Source organism: Plutella xylostella, chromosome 4 (genome assembly GCF_932276165.1).
Source record: "Plutella xylostella chromosome 4, ilPluXylo3.1, whole genome shotgun sequence".
Taxonomy (NCBI): domain Eukaryota; kingdom Metazoa; phylum Arthropoda; class Insecta; order Lepidoptera; family Plutellidae; genus Plutella; species Plutella xylostella.
In genome coordinates, this window is record NC_063984.1 from 2,553,038 (window position 1) to 2,565,053 (window position 12,016).

At 33.7% G+C, this 12,016-nt stretch overlaps 1 protein-coding gene across 1 annotated transcript in view; it reads left to right on the top strand.

Moving 5' to 3' along the window:
* The first annotated feature begins 8,544 nt into the window (after positions 1–8,544).
* LOC105386954 (cilia- and flagella-associated protein 43) overlaps positions 8,545–12,016 on the top strand; it is a 50,604-nt gene continuing 47,132 nt past the window's right edge. The window contains exons 1-4 of the mRNA XM_048627700.1: positions 8,545–8,698; positions 8,974–9,137; positions 9,319–9,420; positions 10,685–10,847. Coding sequence (XP_048483657.1) covers positions 8,613–8,698; positions 8,974–9,137; positions 9,319–9,420; positions 10,685–10,847 — 515 coding nt within the window. The 5' untranslated portion in view covers positions 8,545–8,612. The remainder of the gene's footprint in view (positions 8,699–8,973; positions 9,138–9,318; positions 9,421–10,684; positions 10,848–12,016) is intronic.

The window sequence follows — 12,016 nt, forward strand, 5'->3', positions numbered from 1 at the left end:
TTTTTTTTTGGTATTTTTTTTTCCTTTTCACGGAAAAGGCTAAGGGCATTATCCCATACCGCCTGGTCTTATTTAATTTTGTCTTCTATGTGATTTTGTTCGAGGCCAAAGGCCTTGTCTTTCGTTGTAATCTTCAAATTTTCTTGTAAATATAAGGTCGAAACCAAGTCTTCAGTATTATATTGTCAAGGCTTATAGCCTTGTCTATCGTTATGTATCGTTATATCAGGGTACTGTGTATTTTCCGGTATTTGTTATTTTTTTCAAATAACTCCAATCGTATTTTTGATATACTCATATATGGGGTAGAATGTATCCGTATTCTTGAGAAGATCCTGAATAGAGCGCGGGACATCCAGGGCTTCTTTGTATAAATCCAGTAAATTGTCAATAAGAATAATCCTTTGTAGATTAAATGCAGAGCAATCAAAAAATATATGATCCAGGGATTGAATTATATCGTTATTACAGTATGTGCAATTTGGGGAAGGTATCATTTTTAATCTAAAAAGGTGTTCATTGAATCTGCCATGTCCAAGTCTTAAACGGCAAATAGTTGAATAAAAGTTTCTGTTTATAAATTTTCCTTTGATGAACCAGGGTTGAGTAATGTCGGAGTTGATAGAGCTATACCATTTTCCTTTACTTTGGATTGTTTCATGCCAATGAGTCATCCATTGGTCTTTTATAATATTCTTGATTAAAACTTTGCAGTCTGAACCTGGCAACTTAATATTTTTAATAGGTATTTGTTGGATATAGGGATTTTTTACTATGGAGCTGGCAAGTTTATCAGCGAGGTCATTACCCGAAACGTCAATGTGTGAAGGTGTCCAAATAAATCGGATTTCTCTGTCTTGATTGAGCCAAAGCCTGCTATAAATCTGCCTGATGTTGTATATGATGTAATTTGTGCCACTACTATAAGAAGGATTTGATAAAGCCATTAATACACTCATGCTGTCCGAAATGATCAACCATTTCTTGAAATTAAGGTTAGTTGCTTCTATGTATTCTAAGGCTGCATAAATGCCCTGAGCTTCTGCTGTATATATGCTTGCATTAGAAGGTAATCTTAAGCCATGACCCAATTTATAAGCAGGAACATAATATGCCATAGAGACATTATCGTTACATTTAGAGCCATCTGTATAAATTTGCTTAAAGTCTCTGTATTCATCCAATCTATTGTAAACAGCATATTTGTCAGTCAGTGTCCTATCTATTTCAATATTAAGGCTACAAAATTTGCTTCCATACGTTCCCCCATAGCAGGGCAAAGTGGTACTATTGTGAATATTATATTCACTCTTAAATGTTAAAATTTGATGGATGTTATGACATAGGAAATGATAAGAATTATACTTCAATAGTTTGGAAAGAAGAAGATTGTCAGTTTCAGACAACAATCTTAGAATAAAATTGTATTTTAAATGACTAAATCTGATATTTAATGGACACAAGTTACACTCAATTTGCATTGAGTTAATAGGGGTTGATTTAAAGGCACCCAAAATTAATCTTAAATTAATATTTTGAATCTTTTCAAGTTTATTTACTAATTTTGAATCAATGCAGTAACAGAAAAAACTATAGTCAAAGTGACTTCGAACTAGGGCTTTATATAAAGTTAAAAGAATCTTGGAATCGGCACCCCACTGAGTGCCAACCAAAGATCTCAAAATATTTGTAGAACGTAGAGCTCGCTCTGCTATGCAATCGACATATTTATACCAAGACAGGTTATGAGTAAATATTACTCCCAGAAATTTTGCATATGGATGAATGGGTATCAAATTATTATTATACTGTATCTTAACTGTTGAAACTTTTTTCTTTGAGAATACAACTATTTTACTTTTAGTAGGACTAACTTCTAGATTTAAATATTGAAAGTAACTATGAAGTTTTATTAAAGCTAAATTTAGTTTTTTACTTGTGTCTGAGATGTTATCACCACTGCAATAAATAGCCAAATCATCAGCAAACTGTAAATTGTTTACTTCTGATCCTAACATTTCATTTAGCCTATGGATATAAAGTATATACAAAAGAGGACTCAAAATACCACCTTGACAAACGCCTTTGGTAGATAATCTGGGTCCAAAAATTGAATTAGAGCTAATTTTTACGTAAACTTCCCTTCCACTAATGAATTCATGAATCCACCTTACGCATTTTTCAGGTATTCCCAAAGAAGAAAGAGTTGTACATAAAACTGAATGGTTAATGTTATTAAATGCGCCTACAATATCAAAAAAGATACATATAAGATGTTTATTACTGTTAATGGCAGTGTTAATATCATGGAAGAGATGACCTATACTTTCTCTTGCTGATCGACCACGACGAAACCCAAATTGATTTCTTGGAAGGATATGATTACTTTCAATATAAAACTCAAGACGCTGTTTTATTAGTTGCTCAAAGAGTTTGCCTGAACAGGATGTTAAAGCTATTGGTCGGTAAGAATCTGCATCATTTGGGTCTTTTTCTGCTTTAAGAACTGGAACCAAGCAATCTTGCTTCCATTCTTTAGGAATTATTGATTTATCCCAAAGTAAATTTAAAATGTGTAAAAATTTGTGTAGACTATCTGTATTAATATTCTGTAACATTTTGTATGAAATGCAATCTAAGCCAAAGGTGGTATCTCTACGTGATTTAATTGCTGCTTTTAATTCATCTAAAGTGAAAGGATTATTAATGTAACTATTGGTGGGGTTAATTGTGGTATTATTTAAATGCAGTGGTTGTGAGACAAAATCAGGTGTATATTTTCTTAAGAAGTTATTAATCCAAGATGATTCACTCAGGCGCGGATCCAGGTCTCAAAATAGGTGATGGGCAAGTCTAAAAAGTTGGCCTCGCCTTGATGCGCGATAGCTGTTTTTTGTTGTATCTTGGTAGTGATGATATATTATTTTTATGGTCATGCTATACAGGGTGTTGCAAAAAGGGTAAGTATACTAAGCCGAAAGGGGGTGACTCAGGGGGTCATTCTGAACAAAAAAAAACCTTTTTCATAGAAACTTTGTTGGTCACGTGACTTTTTACGCGAATTTCCAAAACTTAAAGAACAAAAGTTGTACAGAATGACCCTTTTTGCAACACCCTGTATACATTTTTTCCACCTCAAAACTCAAATGATCAACGATTGTAAAATAATTATAAACTGTAAAAGTTACTTTACAACTAAACTAAATTCACAGTTAAATAAAGGCCAAAAACCAACGTGAAAATAAAGGCAGGTCATGAAATAAAATAGGCTGGCGATCTTAAAAAAATGTAGTTAAACTTAAGATACATAAACGCTGTCAATTAGCTGATTAACACTTGTACATACATGTGTAAAATTTTGAATTTAACACCTGTTAAAAAGGTTTTACTTTTTTGATAGTAACACAGCAAGTTACATAACTTTTTTGAACAAAATGTTAAATATTTCGGAGGTTGTATTGTATCGGAAAACTAAACTAGACGTAGAAAATTTAATTTGTGTTTAAAATGTGGGAAATTTGTCTACTTCAGGTTCAACGCAGGCAGAGCTAGCGCCACCACTTGAAAAAAAAAACATATCTTTAAAACTTTTTCCCAAAACTCTTCACGCTAATTCAAATTTTTAGAACCTACCTCCCAATACCTAGTACCTATACTGTAAATTAAAGAACAAAAACTTAGAAAAACTAGCCTATTTTAAACGAAATTTCAACTTTTTTGAGTTAATTTGTCTAAATCATTGGTACTCAACCGTTTTTATATAAGGGCCACAAACTCGTTTGAGTCATGGTGTCGCGGGCCGCAAGCAATTTTTTTTTACTATTATAAAGCGATGTAAACTATCGAATAATAATATAAAAAAGACATGCATATACCTACTACTCTGTGTGAAAATTATCGGTATTAGATCAATAAAACAAAAAATTATTGTTATTCATCCAAATTTATTTTATCACCTTCAAAGTATGCTCCTTCAGAAACGAAACCTACACAGTACACATACGCCAACGAATTATCCAATCATCACAAAAAAATAATTAAACCCTGTTTCCAGAGTTGTGTTTAGCATTCGCGGCGAATTTTCCTTTTTGTCTTCTATCGATTGTTAGTTAAAGTCATGTTGACTGTTTTCTTTGACTATGGTGGTGTTGTGCACTCGGAATTCTTGCCAGAAAGTCAAACGGTAGGAAAATAATATTATTTGCGGGTTATGTAGAATTTAATACAGCAAATTCGACGAAGAAGGCCAGATTTGTGGAAAAAAAATCGAGAAAAGATTTTGCACGTTGTGCGGAAGGCGCGATATCGTAGCGCCTTCCGCACAAGGATCGTCATTGAATGATTTTTTTAGCTAACACTCAAGAAATACCATCGAGCATCCATATTAACCAGATATGGCTGCAGCTCACGGCTCTAGATTCTTTTTTTTCCTAAACTCAAATTACCACTTCGAGGCACTGTTTTTAATCAATAGAAGACAATAAGCGCGAGTTTTACGCGATTAAAAAAATTTGGGATGATTGGATAATTCGTTGGCGTATGTGTATCGTTTCTGAAGGAGCAAATTTTGAAGGTGATAAAATTAATTTGGATGAATAACAATATTTTTTTGTTTTATGGATATAATCCCGATACTTTTTACACACAATGTATATTCTCTATTATCTCTCATGGCACGCGGGCCACTAATAAAGGCCCGGCGGGCCACATGCGGCCCAATTTGGATGAATAACAATCATTTTTTGTTTTATGGATATAATCCCGATACTTTTTACACACAATGTATATTCTCTATTATCTTTCATGGCACGCGGGCCACTGATAAAGGCCCGGCGGGCCACATGCGGCCCGCGGGCCGCAGTTTGAGTATAGCTGGTCTAAATGAAGACAAATAATGCACATTTAACTATTATATTTAGTTTTTAAGGTGTCAATAATGCAATAAAATTAAAACAAATTTTAAAAATCGCAAATTTTTTAAAATTTGGTTTTAAACGTAACATTTAGATTTTAAAAAAACAACAATCTTAAATATCTCAGTTAAGTTTCGGATCAGGCATTATAGGGTTCAATTGACAGGAAATCCTTCCTCTATCACACATTTAAAAGAATACATCGACTTAACATGCAATCTTCCTACATACTCAACTCCTATCATTTTGTTAGATATTTAGTCAGCATAGTAATTATTGGGGTAACTGTTTCCACAAACGTCCTTAGGGATCGAAATTGAAAAAATGTAATCTGATTGAAATTCTAGTTGTATTGCCAAAAAGGCTTTCTTTTAAATAACTTTAATAACTTTACTTATCGTAAAAACTATTTGACTTATCAAGATATATTCTAAAGTATAAGATAAAATAACTAAATTATATTATTAAAATCCCGTGGTGTGATAATGGCAAGTCATTTAGGTGATGGGCATGCCCATCTTGCCCATATGGGTGGATCCGCGCCTGGATTCACTATTGTTATGAAGTTTGGTATTTTTACTGTAAGATTTATTAAATTTACGCATAGATTGCCAGATCTTTGAAATAGGAGTTGATCTATTTAAGTCTGAACAATATTTATTCCAACTATCTGTTCTCTCTAACTTAATAATTAGTTTTTTCTCAGCCTGAAACTTTTTAAAATTAATATAATTTGATTCACTAGGATCCTGTTTGAATGCAATAAATGCTTCTTTACTTTTTTGCACAGCATTAGCGCACTTTTCATTCCACCATGGAAGAGGAGAATATCGATATTTAGGATGGTTTCCTGCTGGCTTACTCTTATTATTTACATTATGGGATTTAGTTCTAAACATAGATAGATCTACCACTTTATTTAAAATGGTACAGAAGTCATAGTACGACTGTAAAGGATCGGAACAATCAACATTAAATTCTTTAATTAAATTATTGGCTAGCTTTGAGTAATTTTCCCTATTTATTAGACGTAAGTTTGGTCTTTTTACTTCTTTTATGTAATCTTGAGAAGTAAAGTTGTTTAAAGATGGATCGCTAACTGTATTATATAGAATATCTGTCATTGTGGGTAGATGATAACTTCCCAGGGGATCATCATGAACTGTCCAGTTACAATTAAGAGCTATAGAAGGACTAACTATTGTCAAATCTAAACCATTTGGTCTCCAGTTATTTGTTCCTACTGTGGTTGGTGAAGTGTCATTTAATAAAACTAAATTGCAATCATTTATAGAGTCCAGGACATCTCTTCCACGAGCACTGACGGATTGACAGCCCCAAATGGTGTGATGAGCATTAAAATCGCCTGATACAAAACATGGTTTAGGTAAGGAATCAATTAAATTTACTAACTTATTTTTTTTAAAAGATGGCATGCAATTTGTTGGTATGTACATACTAACTAAGGTGAGAGAGCTATTATTATATATTATTTTAATTGTTATATTTTGGAGTGAGTCATCATAATATGTATTTAATCTATTATATTTTATACTACTGCGAATGACTATGGCAACACCATTATGTTTATTACCACAATCATTGCGTTCTATTGAGTATCCTTTAATATTTAAGCGTTGTGTAGGCTTAAGCCATGTTTCGCAAACTAAAGCTATATCAATATTATTATCATACAAAAATTTTGTAAAAATATGTCGATTACATAGCAAACTTTGAGCATTCCACTGTACAATCTTTAATTTGTTTGTGAATTGGAACTAATATTTTTTGTTTCACTGGGGTTGCAAATATCATTCAATACTTCTAACACATTTTTAGAAGATATTGGGGTATCTTGGGTCTTATTTAATGTTATCATTTTTATGATGCTTTGCACTAAAAGGTTTAGTGCCTTGTCATTACTTTTCAATAAAGACAGAAGATCAAGAGGCTTCTTTGGACCTAGAGGGGGGAAACTTTCATTATTGAATATGTCAGCAAATGATGGTGGCTTAACTTTCTGTCTGTTTTCCTGGATTTTTTTTTGTTTGATTGGACACTGTGCTGAGATACTGACATGATTGCCATCGCAGTGGAAGCATTTTGCCTTTTCAATAGGTGTTGTGCATACTTTGAAAGAGTGCTCTTCTTTACAGATGGAGCAGCGTTCCGAGTTCTTACAAAACTTTGCTAAATGGCCATACCTGAGACACCGGAAACATTGCTTGACTGGAGGAACATACGCTGTAATATCATGCCGCCAACCGTCCAAGTCGACGTAGTCTGGAAGAACTGACGTCGCGAAGGTGATGGCTACAGTCTGCAGGGGCTGTAGAATAAAATTGTTGTCAATCTTTGTCCTCTTTGTAAATCTCCTTACAGATATGATCTTCTTGTAACTAGATAGCATGGTGAAGATTTTTTTGTTAGTCAGGTTGGTAGGCACATTTTTAATAATACCAGTAATTTCTGTGCTTTGTGCTGGAATGTTGGCCTTAAATTGATAATCCTTTAGAAACGTGGAGTTATTCAGAAAGGCATTTGCAAGGCTGGCCTTTTCAAAATAAATTGCAATTTTAAATTTGTTCATCGATCTTAAGTATTTTACCCCTTTATTGAATCGTTTAATGCAACTCGATATGGACATAAGGTCTCTGGTTCCGATGGGCATCTCCGCATTAGACGACTCTACGAAAACTACAAATTCTGCAGCTCCGGAATCCTCTGGGTAACGCCTCTTGTAATCTGTAACTAAGTAAGGTTTTGAAATATCCAAAACTTCGACCTCTGATTCGGAGGACGTCGTATCGACGTCGGACTTATCACCCTCATCATCCTTCTTCCTTTTTTTTCTTGTTCTCACCTTCCCCATTGCTATTTTTTAATTTATTATGTATGCAACAAACTTTTTATTGGTTTTTATTAGTAATTTACGTATTTGGAGTAGTTTTAATGAATATTATTAATAAATTTTTCGAAAATCCCGCCTGGTCTTTTCAATGGTTCCCGCGCTTTTTCGACAGATTCTCATTTTTGCTACGATCCAATACACGCAAATCGAACCTTGAATTTTAATTTATGGATTGAGTAGAATCATCTGCAAGAAACTTATTAGATACAAATTATTTAGTTTTTTTTAATCAAATAATTGGCATTTTATCACAAAAACGTGGATGATAAGTATATATAGAAATGTACACTCTAAATAAAGACGTAGCTAACCAACTGCTTCTTTTGCATAGATTGGAATGTAAAGGTTTTTCAACGTGCTGGCTTTTTCGTCTTGATATTATGAATTCATAGAAATATTCTAATAAAGAAAATAATAAATTCTAAAACCAAGTTTGTTGTTAAAGTATAACTAAAATACATAACTACTTTAATATAACAAGAAAATAAATTTAAATATTTACTAGGTAAATGTAAAATAAGTTTATTAAGTGACACAGTAAAAACTACATTACTGTAAGTCAAAAACCTACATCAGATGTTTTATGTTGTTTGTTTATTTATGTTTTTATTTATGGTTTTGTTTATTTGTTTGATCGATTTCGTTTCGAGTATTTTCACATGAATTTTTAGTTGTTCCTAAACTAGAAGGAATATCTTTTGTATCACAAGTTTCGCTGCCTCAGCTGCGCCCTAGGCTCGTAGAAAAGTGCAGCACATGAGCACAACCGTTAGGTTTAAAATTAAATTATGGCTGAAGGTACTTCGGAAGTGTTTGAAAATACGAGCAGTGAAGTATTATCAGAAGAAAAGAACATAATATCTCCCAAAGTTCGGTAAGTATGTCTTACTTTATTAACAGACAAACCTAACAGATGGACTTCAACATCGTGATATTTTTTTAAATCTTGTCTGATAACGGACCACTATACTATACACGCGACGATCTCATTGTCGCTATGCATTATTGCTAAGTAGGTACTTACTCTGACTAAAGCACCAAAGGCCCAGGGTTTGATCCACACTTTTTTAGAGAAAATACAAGGTATGGTGGGTGAGTTATTCCAATGACTGTACCTACTACTGTAATATTAAACTTTATTACTTCTAGATGGATGCACCTTCATGAAATAAGAAGCATAACTTTTGTGGGTAAAGATGTGGTGGCGGCTTCCAATGACATGTACATAGTGTTCCTGAATTTGAAAACTAACACAGAGTTGGTCTACATTGCTAATAATAAGAAGAAGGGAGACGGGGTTGATTGCGTTGCAGGTAAATTTTGGAAAGTTTACTCCACAATTTTAAAGGCTTTTGGGCTTTTTGCTTAAAACAATCTTTACCTAGTTAAATACCTAAAATTTTAACACTAAATTCACTATTAAACATACTTTTATTAATGATTAAGTAGAGTGAGGGAGATAATTATGTTTAAACTTTTTGTATTGTGTTACAGGTTACAAGACCAACATATTTGCGTTTGCTGAAAAAAATGCAGAAAATCCCCGAGTATTGATACTGAACTATCCCCACTTCAATATACTGTCTGAGTTCACAGGTATGGCTTTTTAACATTTTAAATAGTAAGTACATACAAACCAAATTTTACAGTGAATCTTTTACTGTCCAGGCTGTATTGTTGTGGAATGATTTACCCACCAATATCAGACTTGCGCCATCGCTTGCATCTTTTAAAACTTTGCTGAACAAGCACTATCTCAATAAATTATCCTTACCAGCGTAATATATTTATATATATAATAGTATGTATTTATTTAAGTATATAAGTATGATGTATGTAGTTTATTTATATTACCTATTACTAGGTATAGATTAGGTATATACATTTGTAATTTTCTCCTTGTTATATGTTCTGTTTGTAATTTTTTGCACTTTCCCCTTTTTAGGGTTCCGTAGCCAAAATGGCAAAAACGGAACCCTTATAGTTTCGTCATGTCCGTCTGTCCGTCTGTCCGTCTGTCCGTCTGTCACAGCCGATTTACTCGGAAACTATAAGTACTACAGTGATGAAATTTGATGGGAATATGTGTTGTATGAACCGCTACAAAAATATGACACTAAATAGTAAAAAAAAGAATTGGGGGTGGGGCCCCCCATACATGTAACTGAGGGATGAAATTTTTTTTTTCGATGTTCATACCCGTGTGGGGTATCAATGGAAAGGTCTTTTAAAATGATATAAAGTTTTCTAAAAAACATTTTTCTTAAAGTGAACGGTTTTTGAGATATCAGCTCTCAAAGTCGTAAAAAGTATGTCCCCCCCCCCTCTATTTTTATAACTACGGGGTATAAAATTCTAAAAAAAATAGAGGTGATGCATGCTAATTAACTCTTTCAACGATTTTTGGTTTGATCAAAGTATCTCTTATAGTTTTTGAGATAGGTTGATTTAACTATTTGCTGCTACGGAACCCTTTGTGCGCGAGCCCGACTCGCACTTGGCCGGTTTCTTGTATAGTTTCTCTCCTCCGAGGTAGTCTGGAAGAAATTACTCTTAGTAATAAGGCCGCCATTTGTACCGTCTATAAGAGACTATAAGAGATTGTACATTTCCTTGTGTAATTTATGTTTGTGTGTGCAATAAAGAATTATCTATCTATCTATCTATCTACATAGTTATTGTTACTATTTTTAAGAACGCAAATAAATCAATAATTAAAGATGGCTGCCTAGCTCTTGCTATCCCGCTGTATTTGTAGATATATGCTCGTTCCTTCTCCCACTTATGTAACTGCCGCCATTTTTACATTCTTTATTCGGCTCGTTATACCTACATATCCTAAAACTTCCATAACTTTCAGACCCAGACATAAATCGATACAAGGGTCTGTGCATGATGGAAGCGGAGCTCATCTGTGGGTTCGGGGGGTTCCCCGCCTACAGCATGTCGGTGTGGAGCTGGCGCAGCGGACAGAGGCTGCTGGCCGTGCCCACCGGGGTTGTTAGACGGAGACAGCTGTATGAGTAAGTTATATATGTTCTACTTGAAAGTTTAGCAGTGGAGTTTCTGCCAGAAAAAATACAACCGTAGGTAGGTACTAACACTCTGTGTTTTTTACATAGGATCTTACCTTTTAATTTATATTTTCATTAGATATTTGTATGTACCTACGCTGATTTAACTGACTGGTCTAACCGCCGTGAACATAGCAGCAGAAGCAAATTTTTTGTATGAGTGAATTTGTTTTCATGATCATGAAGAAATAAGAAAAAGTAGCAAAATTCTGTTATCACTACATGCTAGGGGATGCTGCAATGAACCTATATACATATTACACATTTAACAGTGTGCTCGAAATTAGTCAAAATTATTAATTATAAGGACACTCAATACGGCCAAATATTATTCATGATTATGAAGAAATAAGAAAAAGTAGCAAAATTCTGTTATCACTACATGCTAGGGGATGCTGCAATTAACTTACTAACTACTATTACACCATTCAGAGTGCTCCGGCAGATTAATTACATTACAAGTTAACGTCACTCATTAAAAAAAAAATTACAACTAAATCTACCCACATGAGTGTGTAAATAACGGATAGACGATGGTAAATACATTATAAATCTATATATGTCATCTTTGTGTTTGCTCAATTGACTTCAAAATAATCAATCAAAGAGAAAGCGCCTGAATACATTGTACAGCAAATTGCGCAAAGAAGCCGTAAATTTATCGTGGTGTAATTAATCTCTCGGAGCACGTTGGTAAATGTGATATATGTCTATAAGTTCATTGAAATATTCTCTAGCATCTAGTGCTAACAGAATTTGGGTAGATTTGCTTGTTCTTCAAAATCATGAAAAACTTGTCGCTATATTATGTTATGTTAATCAAGTTAAACCTTGATAAGAACTAAATCTACCACTCATCGAGTGTATGTAATGGATAGACGATGGTATATAGATCGTAGCAATAACTACTTTATGTACGTATATGGTCAAGGGACTTCAAAATAATGAAAAGTGTAAGCATCTGAAATATGTATTAAGTAAGTTGTCGGCTAGGGAAGAAAGTGAAGGAATTTTTCACTAAAACAATTATCAGCACCTCAGCCCAGTTGGTTACAGCCTCGAACTAGATCCTTGTGGTCTGTGGATCGAATCTAACTAAAGCAACTAAAGATCTTTTT